Genomic DNA, 17,616 nt, shown 5'->3' with positions numbered 1-17,616 from the left:
GGAAATCCTGATATAACTCCTGGGATTTGGCTGGATATTGCCAACACATTTTCAAATCTATTTTGGTAGTCATATCAGGTAGAAATTTCCTTTGACAAAATGAAAACTGAGTTGTGAGGATAGGGGTTCCCTGCACTTGCACTGAATTACAGAGTACACAGAGCCCTGTTTATCCCCACCATCAAGAATGGAAAAACTGGGGCTCCCAGATGTCTGTTGTTCTTGAGATGTTCCTCTTATTTTATTCTGGAACACCATAGCCCTTGATTCTGGTCTTTTGAAATGTCTTTTTAATACTCACCTTGCAACCCAATAAGACGTCCCCTTCCAAGTCTTGCTGAATGGTGTGTACCTTCCTGACTTCAGACTTGGACCTCTTACTATGATTTGTTTTCTGATGTCTGGCAAAGGCATCAGAGGTTTTGTTGCTCTTCACTGCAGACCTATAGATCTCTGCCCTAGAGCCTTCCTCATGTGTTCTTGGCAGAGGATATATGAGCTAAGATAAGCAAGTTCTTGCCTTCTTGGTCTGGCTCTTTCTCCTGTTTTTAAGCAGGTCTCAGTTTGCTGGCGTAGGTTCATCCTCCATAGAGGATATCCAAGCAGCTGTTGGACCAGCCCTGCTGTTTGATATGCTGCTATGTTTGTGTGTGTAATGCCATTCTCTTCTTATCCACTGAGTCAGCTGCTGGCATGCGTAACAATGATACGTTTTTATAACACAGGTGATCCGCAAGGGCTGGCTCACCATCAACAACATTGGCATCATGAAGGGTGGCTCCAAAGAGTACTGGTTCGTCCTGACGGCTGAGAACCTCTCATGGTACAAGGACGATGAGGTAAGAACTCTCTGTTGGTGTTTTCTGTGCCTTCTGAATTGCCATCAAGGGGACTTATGCTGGTTTATTGTTTAGTTGTACTGTATTTTGTATTTTTAAGAAATACATTTTATTGTGAGGTGGAGTTGGTTTTTACTGGATATTGTAAGCAGCTTTGTGGAGGAAGTTCCTCAGAAAGAGGGGTTACACATTTTAAAATAAAGAATCTTGACGGCTCATTGGATCCACTTTTGGAGTCCACAAAATATCAGCAGCAGCACCATATATTGTTGTAGCTTATCAGACACTTCAGGTCTTACGAACTTACCATGAGTTCTCCCCCTTCTATTTCACCCCAAATCAGTCTGTGGGTCAGTTGTGATAATCTTGAACTCCCTACTTTGACATTACATGGTGAAGTCAATTTCTGCTTGAATGTGCAACGTTGTGAGCTGGTTGTGTGAATTTCCATGCCTCTGAACTTCCTCTCTCTAACCTACTTCTGGAAGTGTTGTGAGGAGTTACCAACTTGGAATTGGAAGTTGTGTTAAAATAGTTATGTGACATGCTCAGCACACAGTAAAGTGAACTAACCAACTTCAGCACAACAGGAATGAGTTGAAAAGGGAGGTGTCAATCATATCAGGATAGGTGGAAGAATCCACTGGCACCTAAAATTATTGGGTCTGGCAACTGAATTTTTGAAGAGGGCAGCATTATCTCACTCTCACTAGTGTGCTCACATCTTCATCTCTCCCTTCCTTTAAACTTGACTTCTAGACATTCTTGCGGGTAAGTTTTGAAAACATTTTTGCATTATACATATGCTGTTGTTGTTTTTTTTAAAATGTTTATTGCCATTTCTGAATTATTTAAAAAATAGGGTCAAATTTCTGATTGCCCTAGGGGGTGCTTAGCAGGCCCATTTTAAAATTGTCAGAGGTAACCCTCCTCAGAATTCATCGTTGGGCAAAAGGTTCATTGTGCAATTGGGAAAGCAGGGTCTTCCTTTTTGGAATGCTTTCCCCTCTGGGAGTGACTTTTATCTCATTTTGGCACCAGCTTAAAACCTATTTATTTACCCAGGCACTTGTGGGGTTCTATTTTTCCCCAGTCCATGGGAGAAAGATGTTCCGTAGCTTTAGAGCAGCTTTATGATTGTATGTTAACTGTAATATATTTAACCTCTTTCAGTTGTTTTGTGAATTGTGCTATTTTCACTTGTTTAAGTTTTATGTTACTGCATCCCCTCAGTAGATGATCAGAGGGCTAGATGTTTTATTTTATTTTTAATAAGGTAAAAATAAATAAAATACAGATACATTTACACACACATGGGAGAGAGGGAGGGAGGGAAATTCGGACACAAATGGACCATGCAAGGGTTTGAAGTAGCTAGTGCATCTCATGATTTCAAAATGTATAGCGAGTCTTTAGCGAGCGAGAGAGAAAAGTATTGTTTTGAATGAGCAATAATGTCTGCTTCTGCAAGGCAAATTCCCTAGCCAAATCCTGTCTAATAAATCAGATTGGAATGTGTAGAAAATAAATCAGACTCTAACAAGGATTTCCTCTGTCCAGCTTAGGTTTGGAGGTTTGGGGGTTTGAAATCAGACTGAGGGTTCCTTTTACTACAAAGGTTTCGTTTTACTATAAAGTGATCAAATAGCAGCCCTTCAGATAGGTTACCTACCTACTTGAGTCTCTCATCTGTCAAGAGTTCAAGGAAATGCCACCCAGCCAATCAGGAAGGGGTTTGAGGGCAGCTGAAAGGGTGGTAATGGCAGTTTGAGGGAGAAAAGAAGATAAAGGCTGGGAGATGGTTCTATAGTAAGGGTGGGGGAGAAACTAGATTTGGTTTGCATTTTAAAGCTCCCTAATCTGCACTTTATGAGAACTAAAACACAGCCACCCAAGATTTGCACTTTCCTGAACTTCTCCAACCAAGTAACAGGCACAGAAATGTGCACACCCCTGCAAAGTGGGCCTTGAAGAGAGAGTGGCATACAGATGTATGATTATAGAGATTGTTTGTTTGTTTGCAGAAAATGTGCATATTCAGCAAGCATGTACAGTTGCAATCGAAATTATTCAACTCCCATTTCAAATCAGGTTTGTTATCAAAATCTACAGGGATTCCATTCAAGGGGTTGAATAATAGTGAGACTGGGGAAGCCAGTATAAGTTGCAATTTCAGCTGAATTTGGGGGAACCACTTGAAGCACCTGTTGTGTTGAGCTATTTCAGTGGCTTTTCTTTGATTTGCTCATTGCAAACAACTGAAAGTCTGTAAATTTCACCCGGTGAAACTGCTGTTGATCTTTAACATGGTTCAATGCTCTTAGCTTCTTTTGCCAAGTAAAAATGCACCTGTTCCCATTGCAGGACCCTCCAAGGAACTGAAATAGATGAGTGCACTGTCTTCACACATGATGGTGTACTTATTCCTGCCCCTCCCCCAAATCCGTTTAGGTAAATAAAACATCATGTATGAAATGGCCCCTAGCTACCTTTCCAGTTCTGCCTGATGAAGAGGGAGTAATGGGGAGAGTGGCCTCTCCCTTGTAACTTGAGTACTATGTTTCCAGATGTTCCTTATTTCAAACCACATGGATTTATCATAAAGGATAGCTGCATTTCAGACCAACAGTGTGCTATTGTACACAATGAATGGCCCTTATTTCTGGTTAGGCAGCTCCTGAGACAGCACCCCTTCCTTCTGAGATCTTCACCCATCCATCAGATGGGCAAGCATGAATTAGTAGCACTTTGGTTATCAAAGGTATTGCAGTATCAGTCACTCCCCCCGTTGCTGCCGACACAAAGCTTCCAAGGCAGCATATCTCTGTCAAATTGATATGGCCTTACTGTCCATCCCCCTCAGAGTTAGGCGTGAAGGCAGGAGAGTGTGAGAGACACAAATATTGGGTTTCGATGTCGGATTGGCCTCTGCATCTGGATTCCAGAGGTGTCCAGAATCCCCCAGTTACTCAGAGGTGATGGGAATGACTGCAGTTCAGAAACATAAGCCATTTTAACTAGTTCCAGCTGCAGTGGTTGGGGCTGAAGTGTGTGGGGATAGCAGTTCCTTTTAATCCTTGGGTGAGGGCAGCCCTCGGGCTGAATACCAGCTGCAGATTTGTATTGTTTCCCTTCTGGATGGATGGTGAGAGGCAGCATTGCCCAATTAAGGCAGCTACCTGCCAGCCACCATCCCTTGAATAAATGCAGTGCTGATGGGGCAGGAGCTGAGCAGAAGAAAGGGGCCTTTGTTTCAACCAGAGTGGAAGGGAAAGGGGGAACATGTTTTTATTTCCGCTCCTCCTGCTCCACTTCAGCACCATATCCCTACACCCACACACCCCTCCTCTTTCATAGGTCCCGCTCCTTGGCCTCTTTGGAGGGAAACATAAGCAGTTTTCACTTGGAAGTCTGTAGCTGAACTCCACTTGGAAGCAAAGCAGTATATTTTAGTAGGAATTTATAGAGAGCCCTAGGATTATTATTTTTTTGCAGATCATGTCTTTCAGCTTGTTGGCTTTACAATGAAGGGTGCTCCTGGGTGCCAGCTGTCTCCAGTGTTCATGGAGAGTGCCATAACCTCTGGCATTTCACAGGTGAAAACAGAACACATTTGTAACACCCCTGCCTGATCTTATTACCATTGCCCAAGGACTTGCCACCACCGTCACATCGCCGAAGGCTCCCTACTCCGTCTGCCGTTGTAGAGTTCAGAAAAGGCCAAGCAAAATGATCAAGGGGATGGAGAGACTCCCTTAGGAGGAAAGGTGGCAGCATTTGGGACATTTTAGTTTAGAGAAAAGGCGAGGAAGAGTCAACATGATAGAAGTTTGCCAAATTATGCATAGTATGGAGAAAATTGAGAGACAAAAGTATTTCTCCACCTCTTGTAAGGGGGAGAACTTGTGGGCATCAAATGAAGGTTGGAAGGTTGAGGACAGATGTCCTTCACATAGTGCATGATTAAACTATGGAACTCTCTCCTACAGGAAGCAGCGATAGCCACCAAATTAGATGGCTTTAAAAGGGGATTAGACAAATTTCACGGAGGAGAAGGCTGTCAGTGGCCACTAGCCACAATGGCTGTGCTCTCTCTCCCTAATTGGAGGCAAGAGGTGCTTCTGAATACTGCTGGGGGAAACCCCGGAGGGGGACTCATTACGCTCATGTATGAAATGGCCCCTAGCTCTCATTACGCTCTTGCTGTGTCCAGTTACTCTCCAGTATAGTTGTCTGGTCCCCACCGATATAAAAGCCAGGGTGATGAGTTAAAGAATTACCAGAAAAGGCTGTATGACCTACAATATGTAGTCAACTGTTTGAAATACAGTGGAACCTTGGTTGTCGAATGTAATCCGTTCCGGAAGACCATTCAACCATGGGTAGGCAAACTAAGGCCAGGGGCCGGATCTGGCCCAATCACCTTCTAAATACGACCCACGGACGGTCTGGGAATCGGCGTGTTTTTACATGAGTAGAATGTGTCCTTTTATTTCAAATGCATCTCTGGGTTATTTGTTGGACATCGGAATTCGTTCTCCCCCCCCCCCAAAAAAAATATAGTCTGGCCCCCCACAAGGTCTGAGGGACAGTAGACTGGTCCCCTGCTGAAAAAGGTTGCTGACCCCTGTCTTAAACGTTCAAGAACCAAGGATCAAAGGGCTGTCAGCAAAGTGAATGGGGAAAATTGAGAAACGCACCATTTGACTTCCGAGATGCGTTCGGAAATGGGAACATTCACTTCCGGGTTCCAAATTGTTCGGCTTCCGAAGCGTTTGACAACCAAGGTTCCACTGCATAACCCAGGATCTTCAGGGTGTAAAATGGCAGTCTGTGCACTGCCAGGGAGTACGTTAGGGTTCATAACGATGCATTTTCATGTACACATGTTAGAGACTAGATACACACACAGAGAGAGAGAATGGCTGGATCAGGCTGATTTGAAACACCCTGAGATCAATGAGTATAGGGCAGTATAATAAATGGATAGATAGGTTTTGGTCTGTGTCAGTTTCACATGTGTTCATTCATAAAACTGTTCAGACCAGTCTCTATATTAATATGTAATTTTTAAAAAAAATCTGCAGAAAAATTAAATTCATATATAGATATGTATTTTATCATAAAGTATATATTTAATCTTGGTGCATGCATTTCAAAATTCCAAAATAAGATTTTTTTAAAAAAATGGATTTTGATACTTTTCTTTGAGCTGAGAACAATATTGCAAAATTCGGTCAACTGCAAATTCTGAAAGATAACTGTGTCTTGATATGTACATTAGCCCAGGAGGTATAGATCTAACCTCTAGGTTAAATTACTGCAATGCATTCTATGTGGGGTTGCCTCTGGAGACAGTTCAGAAACTTCAACTGGTGCAGAATTCAACAGCCAGGTTCCCCACTGGGGCAGGACAGTTTGAGCATATAACGCCAACCCTGGCTACCAATTAGTTTCTGGGCCTATAAAGCCTTAAATGGCTTAGGAACGCAATACTGTAAGGACAGTCTCCACATATGACCCAGATCCTGCAATTATAATCTGAGGCCCTTCTTCGTGTGCCTCCTCTGCAAGGGGTCTGCAGGGCGGCAACATGAGAACGGGCCTTTTCTGCAGTGGCTCCCTGTTTGTGGGATACTGTCCCCAGGAAGGCAGGAAGACAGGTATATACTTAGGCGCCAGTCATAAACATCTTCTCGCAGGCCTTTGCTTAATTAAAAAATCTATAGCCTTTTAAACTATGTGGGGTGTGCTGTTGTTATTGATTGTTATTGTGGTATGCATTTTTGTGTTTTTATATTGTAAGCTGCCCTGTGATCTTCAGAGGAAGGGTGCCATTGAAATAATAATAATAATAATAATAATAATAATAATAATAGGGACGTGGGTGGCTCTGTGGTCTAAACCACAGAGCCTAGGGCTTGCCAATCAGAAAGTTGAATCCCCGTGATGGGGTGAGCTCCCGTTGTTCAGTCCCAGCTCCTGCCCACCTAGCAGTTTGAAAGCACGTCAAAGTACAATTAGATAAATAGGTACCGCTCCAGCGGGAAGGTAAACGACGTTTCTGTGCACTGCTCTGGTTTGCCAGAAGCAACTTAGTCATGCTGGCCACATGACCCGGAAGCTGTCTGCGGACAAACACTGGCTCCCTCAGCCTATAGAGCGAGATGAGTGTGCAACCCTAGAGTCATCTGCGACTGGACCTAACGGTCAGGGGTACCTTTACCTTTCCAATAATAATAATAATAATAATAATAATAATAATATCAGGTTAGTTTGTTTTGGAATCCCCCTCCACCCAATTTAATACCCAGCCTAATGGAGTTCAAAGCCTTTTCCTTATTGTTTTTTTAAATTAACATATTGAGGATTCAGTGAATTATCTCTTGAGGGCTGTGTGCATTTGTATGTGTGTGTGCACATATGCACAATAGGGGGCTTGAACCCCCCTCCCACACCCCCTCTTTCATAAGGTTATGTTGTGCTTTTTTTGTCCCAACCTCTCTGTGGCGGCTAAACCAAAGGGCTGCTTTTTTCTACACAAGAGAAGCAGAGCAAGTTTGGCCATTGAGTCAAGCAAGGTACTTCTGTTGCTTGAGAGTAGCTCAGCCTATTCCCACCCTGTTGCAGTGGAGCTGGGCAACCAGACTAGGTGGTGAAAACATCTGGGCCCCATTAGCAAAATACCCGGCCTTTTCCCGCAAAAGCTGCCTTGTTCTCTCTCTCTCTCCCCCCCCACACACACCGCCCCCGCTGAAGGAAATGGTTGGAATGTAAAAGGGTCTTAAAGGGACGAAAGTCTTAGCATAGATGGGGTTCTTGCCTGCTGTGAAAGGAGTGGCTGATGGTGTGCAATGGGGAAATGGATGGGGTTAGACTTGCCAAGCAGGGGCAGAAAGCCGACTCCTTACACTGCCCTACGTCCAAGAGCCCCTCTTATTTTTGGATTCTCTTGGCTGTTTTCTTTTCCTTTGTCAGCCTCCCAACGGGCTGGATCCCTGATCTGTAGAGAGCCATAGTGCAACAGATTCGCTGAAGCAATAGTTTCAGCTAGGAACCGATTGCTTCCAGTGGGTTGACCAAGTGGGGTGATCTCACCTGCCCAGTTGTTTCTCTTCATGAGATGCCCTCAGTATCCAGTGGTGCTGTTTTATAAGAGGCTCTTATAAAGTGAAAATTTTCTCCCTCTCTCATATCACTAGAACTTGGGGCTCAGTGAAAATCTGGCATTTTGCATGGAAAAGTGGGGTATCATTTTTTTAAAAGCATTCCATTCATATAGATTTAACAAATAATTTGTTGTTGTTGTTGTTTTATTTTATACTCCACATTTACCCAGAGACAGGACTCAAGGCATGCTTACAAAAGTTAAAACAATCACAGATAAAACATAGAAATCTAAAATATAATTGTTATAAAACAAACTATAATGGAATTAAAATCATTTAAAAACAAATCTATTAAAATACAGATAGTAAAAATAGAACAACACATTTAAAAGCAGTCAGGTCCCACATTCCTGCCAGAATAAAGCCACCTTTACCTGCTGGCAGAAGGACAGCAAGGAGGGAGCCAGTCTGGCTTCTCCAGGGAGGGAGTTCCAGAGTCCGGGAGCAGCCACTCTCCCGCATCCCCGCCAAACATAAGTAAATCAGTTGGATTGAAAATCGGGACAGTATTCCTTCACACAACATGCAATTAATTGATAGCACACACTGCCACAAGAAGTGGTAACGGCTGCCAGCTTGCTTTTGGTTTAGGGGCAGTTTGCTTCTGAGTAATAGGCAGTGGGGTGCAGCTCTCTAGATGTTGTTGGACTACAGCTCCCATCATCCCTGACCACTGGCCATAATGGGAGGCAAAAACCTAACAACTGGACCCTAACTCAGCTGGAAGGGCTGCCCTAATTTTCCCACTGCTCAGAAAACGTGTGTGTTTGTCGGTGGGGACAAAACATTTGTAAAGTGTATTTATTTTATGTAGGGGGGGGAATTGTATACTGCTTAATTTAAAAAATGCAGTGCCTGCAAAATAACACAAAATAATTATCAATAATAAAAACAGGAAAACTTTAAAAACAGCTGTGCATAACAAAATTATATGCTAAAATTTAAAAAGTATTCAACTCGCATTTAAACAGTACAGGTAGCCCCCCATTTATGCGGGGGTCACGTTCCCAGGCATCAGTGAAATCGCGTACAGTTGAAACCCATTGAAAAAGTCTGCAAACACCCCATTTCACTCCTGCCCCTGTTCCGCAATTTTAGTGACGTTTCAGTGACGGCTTTATGATGTTTCTGGATCACTTCCAGGTTCAGCACAATGTGCGTATACACCGTTGTGCATGTAAATGGGAGAGCTGCCTATACAGTGAGGGTGCCTGCCTAATGATAGGCAGAGAGGTTGATAGGCAGAGAAGAAGAGGGATATGCTAGCTGATTCATCCCAGTGACCTCTCTGACTCAGCCTTTTGCTTGTTATTAATCTTCAGTGTCTGTTGAACAGTAGAGCTAGTTGCCACTGATGAATCTTCCATAGATGTGCACAATTATTATTATTATTATTTTAAGCCCATCACCAACGTTTTCTCTAGTCTAAGTTGCCCCACTTAACCAGGGGGCAAACCACATTGAATTAAATGGGACTTACTTCTGAGTGCATAGGGTTGCACCGTTTTAGGAATACCATAATAGACAGTCCACTACTTCCAGCACATGGCTGGAAGGGAGTAGGCACTGATCCGTCCTTTTTCCTACTCTCTAACCTTCTTTGACTGGAGCTTAAGGCATGTTAATGGGCAGTTGCTAATCCATATTAAATGAACTTAAGAAGATGATGTGTGAATGACTAAGAAGGGTGGACATTTTACCCTTCTGCATAATAGCCACATTCATCAAGCATCTGTTTGATTTATCTGCGTTTTTAATCTATGCCTTGTCTCTGCATTGAGTCGGTATGCATCTGTGCCTTGGCCTACCATCACTGAAACCCTCTGAGGTGGGGTGGGGGTTAGGCATATTTTTGTAGGAATCTCTGTTTTGTGACTTTCTCCTGGGGCTTAATTTCTTCAGGAAATGCTGCAGCTGAAGCCAGCCCCTCCGCATTGGAAATTAATAATAATAATAATAATAATAATAATAATAATAATAATAATAAATTTTATTTATACCCCACCCTCCCCGGCTAGAGCTGGGCTCAGGGCAGCTAACAACACTAAAAATTACAGTAAAAACATAATAGGTGGGGGGAAACCAATTTAAAATACAGGCTAAAATGCAATTTAAAATGCAGCTGCTGGATGTTTGAGGGTCTGGTGTGACTACCAAGCAGTACAGTGGTACGTCGAGTAACAAATGCTTCAGGTTACAAACTCCACTAACCTGGAAGAGTTACCTCAAGTTGAGGACTTTGCCCCAGGATGAGAACGGAAATTGTGTGCCGGCGGCACAACGGCAGCAAGAGGCCCCATTAGCGAAAGCACGCCGGTAGTTAAGAACAGTCTCAGGTCCAGAACGAATTAAGTTCATAACTAGAGGTACCACTGTATACGGAAAGCCCTCTGTAGATGCCCAAAGCTGCTCTCCCTTTTATTTGTATTCCGTATGTTTGGGTACCAGGCCCTGGCCTTGACGCTGAAAACTGACTTAGATTACCCTGTCCCAAATTATACCTTGCCTCCATCGAGTGAAAATCAAAACCTCACTGTGTTTTTCACTTGGTGCTCCAGTTATTGAAAAACGTGGAATGAATCTTGCCTCCCATCCATTTTTCTTTCAGGTGACAGGATTTAGGCACAGTGAACACAAGCTAATTTAAACTTTCATCGTTCACCATTCAAAAAGAGTTCTGCAATTTTTGCAAGATTAAAAGGGAGCCCAGGGGCAGGGATCCAAACACGACAGCTGGGTAAAATAAACCTCTTGTTTATTGCAAGAGCCACTTAAGGGGGAACACTCACTCCACAGCCAGCATGAAATGCTTTCTCATTTCCTTAGTTTGTCTCCCTTTTGCCTCTTGAACTTCATCATCAGTCATTAAGACAGAAGTAACTCCAGCGAGTTTAGTGGATGAACCGAATGTTATCACTGTTTCCTTCCCTGCTTTCAATTTCTGCCTTGAAAACTCATCCCAGATAAGAGGTAAAAAGGGGAGGAAACTGCTGCGGCTTCTCAGGGCTCTGATTTATTTCTTGTGGAATGGTCTCAGAAGGAGCAGCAGCCTCTTCCCCCAGATTCCAGGGGTTCTTCAGGCATCCGATGAAAGAGCCTGATGTTTGGGAAAGCCCACACCATGAAAACACAGGGCCTCTGAGGTACGAGAGCACACTTTTGTTTTCTGACTCTCAATCCCTTGCAGATAACATGGCAGCAATTCATATTGATTGGCACTCGTCGTGACTTTCCCTTCATCTTATTTCCTTTTAAATCTTTCCCCATCTTCCATGATTCTCTCTCTCTCTCTCTCTCTCTCTCTCTCTCTCTCTCTCTCTCTCTCGGTTCATTCACACTTCCATTTGCCTCATGCTCTTTTCAGAGGGAAAACCCACTGTTTAATGCTGAATTGTAGCATATGTAAATTGGGCTTTCTGCAGACTGATGTTCAGCACCAAAGAGTGGATTTTCCTGGGGAAAGCGGCAGGGCAAACAAAAAGCCTATCGGAACCATGCCCGGAAAGCATGGGGCAAACAGAATAAAATGTGGACCACATGGAAGTGTGGATAAGCCCTTTTCTTCCACATTCGTCCCGAAATTGCAGAAAGGTGCCAGAGTAAATATTGAAACAATATTTGAGAGCTCTGAGAATCCTTTTGATGCTTTTTAAAAAATGAGCAGCATTTTTGCCAGCTTCCAGCTTCCCATCCTAGGAAGCCCCCAGAAGAGTTCTTAACTAACTGAGGGACTGTGTACAATGAGCAGATCCAACAAAAGCAATTGAAATAGCTCAACACAACGAATGCTTTCAGCTGAAGATGCAACTTATACTGAATTCTCCAGTCTCACCACAGTGGCATCTTGGGTTAAGAACTTAGTTTGTTCTGGAGATCTGTTCTTAACCTGAAACTGTTCTTAACCGGAGGTACCACTTTAGCTAATGGGGCCTCCCGCTGCCGCCGTGCCGCAGCGGCGCAATTTCTGTTCTCATCCTGAAGCAAAGTTCTTAACCCAAGGTACTATTTCTGGGTTAGCGGAGTCTGTACCTGAAGCGTCTGTAACCTGAAGCGTCTGTAACCCGAGGTACCACTGTACTATTCAAACCCTTCATGGCAAGCATCTCTGGTACTTAGTAGACAGCTAACGCTGCTTCACTGTGACCCGCTAAAACTTGCATCGCAAACAAGTGCCAGCCGAAAATCTCCTGCCATCTCACTTTCTGTGGTCTGCACCCCCCACTGCAAACCCAAGAAGAGAGCACCCTACCTTCCTGCAAGGGGAGGGAGGTGGGACGTGGAAGGAAGCAAGACAGCTAAGAAAAGGTGAAGTTCAGAGATGAAAACCGGGATGGGGAGAGAAACCAGGCATCATTTTCCTTTGGCCAGGCAAGCACCTCTTTCCCTGCACAGTGCCAGCAGCATACGATGTATATCCCAGCACAGCCTAACCAATGTGCAGACTACTGTACAATATTGTAATCCTGAACAGGTAGTCCGAACACTGGGCAGACGGAGTGGAGCCTCTGAGTCCAAAAAGCCGGCAAGCAGGTGGTGCACTTACTTCTTTCCCGGGCTCCTGCCTCCGGGCTGACCGTTCTCAGGGGAGAGAAAGACAGAGAGAGGGGGGAAACAGGCAATGGGAAGACCAAGTCCTGTCAGAAGAAGCAGCTTACTTTACCAGCTGCCAGAGAAGAAACATCGGCGCCAGGTTCGGTGATCCCCGCATCCGCAGAATCCATTCAACCGTCCTGCCCCTTTCTTCTCCAAGCTTCTTCATACGGAAAACCACCCAGATCCCTTCGGCCACATCACAGGTTCCTTAGGGGGAGGGAAAATAGAAACAAAATTAAATAAAAGAAGAAAGCAAACAGTTGTCACCAAACGAAAAATTGGGAGAAGACTCTCTTGGAAGATGCAGCCATGTGCTGGAGGTGGAGTAGTTATGGGTCCTCAACTCCTTTTAGGGAACCCCCACATCTGGTCAGCTCTTGGTAGAAGATCGCTTGGGCCTGAAGTATCCACACAACGCTTCCGTGAAACGCTTTGTTGGTTTTTGTGGTTGCTGCTGCTGTTGCCCCAAAGGAACTCCAACTCTGCTTTGGCATCCACAGCAAATGTCCGGGGAGTGCGGCATTTGTGATCAGGTCTGCCACAAAGCTTCTTTGCTCCCACGTTGGCCACTTGCCTTTGCAGTTAGCCTCTGGCTACTAGGAGAGTGATCTGGCTCCCTCCCACACCTCCTTTGTGGCCTCCAGTCCCCACCCAGCATCTGGCACTCACTGTGGCTCCGTCATTCTGGTCTTTGCGCCTCCCTTCCTTCTCCTGCTTCTCTCCTGCACTTCTGCCTCAATTGACGTGGCAGTGCAAAACTAACGAGGCTTGAAGGAGGAGCTTGCCAGCTGCTGGGAAGGTCAAAGTTCGACAGGAACTGAGCCGCCTGGTGGATAAGGTTGCGAGGGAGGGGAAAAGAAGGCTCCATACCTTGGATGGAAACTCAAGGAATGTTGTCTTCCCTCTGGTGCGCGGCTCCCGTGTAGCGATTCCAGATGTTCCAAGGGCCATGTGCTCTATTTCCTCTCCATTGCTGCAGGGATAAAGGCTGCTTTATGCACAATATGCAAACCCACCAGCACACACAAGATGGGGGTGGGGGGAGGCAGAAGAAAGGGAGATTTGGAATCCATGGTTTAGCAGGGATGAAACAAAACCAGCAACCGATCTGGAGGACCCGGGTCACTCCCCTTGCTTTTCGGAGGCCCGCCATGACCATTCTTCCATTATACTCACGTTCCTTGACTTCTGGAGTGTGGGATGCAAGGCATTTGGCGCAGTTACGCAAGTATGATCTGTTCAGGGGAAGTGAGCAACAACGATCACTTGCAGAGCTGGGTCATCTGCTCACGCGTACTGTATATAAACTTTCCCCATTCAGGATCCTACAAGGCAGCTTTCTCCAGTCTGGTGCCCTCCATATGTTTTGGCTGGGGCTGATGGGAATCAGTGTTTCCCCCCACCCTAGAAAAATAGGGCACAGTTTTGTTTTCAACAAAAATAAAAGTGCAGGTACTGCATATCCTTGAGTACCCCCCCCCTTTAAAAAAGCACTGGTGGGAGTTACAGCCCAAAACGTCTGGAGGGCAGCTAGCTGTGGAAGGGTTTTTTGTAGGGCAGCACTTCTCAAACTTGGGTCCCCCGCTGTTGTTGGACTACAACTCTCATCATTCTTGACCACTGGTGCAGCTAACTAGGGAAGCGTAGTCCAACAACAGCTGAAGACTCAAGGTTGAGAAGCACTGCTTTAAGGTGTGCTTTGAAAAGAGCATCATTGGCTTATAATGGGAATCTGACATCAGCCAGCACACCTGCCCTTCCTGTCTCACTTTTATCATCCCTCCAGCTCAGGTGCTAGTCAGTCACAGTCTCTTTCTTTCTTCTCCCTCTTGTTGCCTGAAATGAGCAGAAGTGTTAGCAAGGGGGTGAACTGCAGTCTCATAAAGACAACAGGTGAAAGGCAAAATAGTAGAATTGGTCATGCACGTGCTCAGGGGTGGAGCAGGCATTTGAGCCTCAGCCTTAAGTGCACCAACCAATTTAGGACAATTTAGAAAGGCATCTTGCAAATCTGAGCTCTCAAGCCAATCTAAGGCAGTGGTGGAAAGGCTTCGACCCAGTTAAGGCTGTTGGACTCCAACTGCCATCAGCTCCAGCCAGCATGGCCAATGACCAGGGGTGGTGGTGTTGTAGTCGTTCAGAATAGGAGCATCGTTGGCTGCCTTTCTATCAGTGCAGATCTGTTGTCTATCCAACTTGGCATTGTCTACACTGGCTGGCAGCAGCTAGCTCTCCAGGATTTCAGGCAAGAGGCTTTCCCAGCCCTAAATGGAAATTCTAGAGTTGAATGTCATGCAAAATGGATGTCCCACCACTGAGCTAGTGGTCCTTCCATCACTTGGAGGGCTGCAGGTACCAACCCTGGCTCTAAGGTGTGGAGCATCTTTGTCACGTGAGCAACAGGAACATACAGAGAGGCAGGGAGATCCATCCACTTTCATTTCCCTCCAAAGCTGAATACGCCAGCATCCAAGGGGTGGGTGTGGGGAGGGTGTGAGCTTGTTGTTGTTGTTGTTATCTTTATTTCACAACCTCCCATAGAGGATGCTGGAGGGAGGGAGGGAGGAGGGACACACACACACACACACACACACACACACACACACACACAAACTCTCTCTCTCTCATGCGCCTCCCCGCTTGCAGGTAGAGGGTTGTAAGCCAGGGCTTGCAAACATGGTCCCCTCTGAATGTTCCCAGACTCCAACTGCCATGAGCACAAAACGAGTGCGGCTAGTGGCCAGGAACAATGGGAATTGTAGTCTAACAGTATGGGGGGCAGCCATGGGCTTCCCATCCCTATACGGTACCTAAGTGTAATGCGTGTGTGCATTAGAGTACATTAGACACACCTACCCTCTCATCCAGAGATTTTATTTCTGGAGTCTGAGGGTGTGGCAGGGGGGCCTGGACCCTGCACAATGAGCACAGTAGCATTATAGGGCATGCTGAATTTTCAACTTCCAAATTCCCAAAATGTGGGGTGCTAAAAATTTGTAACACGACTTGGGAATTCAAAAGATATTTTGGTTAAATTAATATAATTTAGTTTTGCTTGGCAAATAGAATGTGTGTAAAATTGCATTGGTATCATTTAAAACGATTGCCAGGTACTTGCATTTATACATTGTTGTTGTTTAGCATTACCCGACATTTTCAGACGGTAAAATAAAGATTCTTTGGTTTTCCGAAAGCAGTTTATGTGCTTGTCCATCAAACGGAGACTTACCAAGCGAAATGTTGTCAAAACACAAAAATAACAGCAGATTTGAATTCCTCACATCCAAAAGCATATTATTTTTTTGCAATAAATTTGCGAAATGAAGTTTTACCCCCCACCCCACCCAAATAGCACGCCTTGCTGTAGCAACTCACCACGGTGACATTTTGACGAGGGATTTCTCAAAAGACAAAAATCAGGATGGTGATTTAGTAGGGTGGTACAAGTTACACAAATAAGGACAGCTGGAGTGTGTGGGAGAGGATGAGAATATAACTCCCGCCTATCCATACCTATTAAACAGGCACAGATAGAAGATGCCCTGCGTCTCCTCCCCCCCCCCCACCGCCCCGCCCCCCTGATCCCTGGGTGTCCATAGATCCTTGAAGGGATCATCTGAGTTACGACCAGAGTCTGCTTTCTCTCACCACTGAGTCACGTTTGCACGTGGATGGGATATGTGTGTGGGTGAGTGAGTGAGAGGAAGCGGGGGGCTGCAGAGGGGGGAGAACATGATAGGTGCTCCCCCACCTCTGTTTTATACCTCTATTAAAACACTGAACTCATGTTACCACGTCCCTTTGCTCCGTGTCCCGGAAAAAAACGACTACCCACAAATCATCTGAGCCTGCGTTAACTCTGAAGCTTCTTCTCCCTTTCCAGCCTCAGGCTCAAGGAGAGATGCCTGAGAATGAGAGATGCAGTCAGTAATAAGGCAGATACAAAAAGTGAAGTGAAAAAGGAATGGGAGTGTCTAAATGAATACCTTAAAAGCCAAGTTTCGAGTCTGGAATAACCTTGTGAAGTGAAAGGATAAGAAAGAGGGATTTATATCTGGATGCTAGGATAGAGGTGATAAGGAAAACAGGAGGACACAATGAGAGGTAAAGGAGGTGCTGTGGGATTGGTGGAAGTCAACATTTGTTTTTCTTTTTAGTGTTTATATTGTAAGATGTGGATTTTTTTTGAATGTTGGTTTTTGTGTTTTGTGAACAGTGGTACTTCTGTTGTTTTTTTTAAAGATATTTATTAAAGTTTTTAAAATATAACAATAGAAATGAAAAATAAAAAAGAAACAAAATACAATATAAAAACAATTAAAAAACAATTTTCCATAACATATCTTCCTTACGCTTATTTCCCCAGACCTCCTCATACCTCCCTTCTTTGTATTCCACTTCAATTTGTTAGTTCAGCAAATCCTTACCATTAAGCTTTAACCCATTTGTAAACTTTTTTTCTTTCGTATCTGCATTACAGCTGGAAACCCCTTAGTTTCTTTCCAACATTCTTCTAACATTCATCAATTTTACAATATTTCTGTAAATAGTCTTTAAATTTCTTCCAGTCGTGAACAGTGGTACTTCTGAATGCGAACGGGATCCATTCCGGAGCCCCGTTTGCATCCTGAAGTGAACGCAACCCGCGTCTCTGCATGCGCAGGTCGTGATTCGCCGCTTTCACGCATCCACGTGACGTCATTTTGAGCGTCTTTGCATCTGCGAGCAGCGAAACCCGGAAGTAATGTGCTCCGTTACTTCCGGGTCGCCGCGGAGCGCAACTCGAAAAGGCTTAACCTGAAGCAACTTCAACCCAAGGTATGACTGTATTGTTATCTTTTGATATTTTTCGTGTTGTTGTTGTTTGGAAAATACTAATAAAATTTATAATTAATTTAAAAAGAGAGAGAATGAGAGATGTAGGCAGTAGATGTCTTGGTACTGAGCCCAAACATGCATCCCACCCCCAACCCCAAAGCAGGCAGGCACCTACTGCCAGTCAGCCCCCGCCTGCC

The 17,616-nt window shown here is 44.7% G+C and overlaps 1 protein-coding gene across 17 annotated transcripts in view; it reads left to right on the top strand.

Annotated features, from left to right (window-relative positions):
- DNM1 (dynamin 1) overlaps positions 1–17,616 on the top strand; it is a 130,415-nt gene that overhangs the window by 79,607 nt on the left and 33,192 nt on the right. For all 17 annotated transcript variants that reach the window (XR_014521573.1, XR_014521574.1, XR_014521575.1 and 14 more), the window contains one exon: positions 726–839. Coding sequence is in view for 12 of the 17 variants with exons in the window: in XM_083485823.1 (XP_083341949.1) it covers positions 726–839 (114 nt within the window). In the remaining 5 variants the exon portion in view is untranslated. The remainder of the gene's footprint in view (positions 1–725; positions 840–17,616) is intronic.

This window comes from Podarcis liolepis, assembly GCF_965112155.1.
Source record: "Podarcis liolepis genome assembly, chromosome: Z".
In the NCBI taxonomy this organism is placed as follows: Eukaryota; Metazoa; Chordata; class Lepidosauria; order Squamata; family Lacertidae; genus Podarcis; species Podarcis liolepis.
Note: the sequence above shows the minus strand (reverse complement) of the source record. Positions and strands in the feature narration are given on the sequence as shown.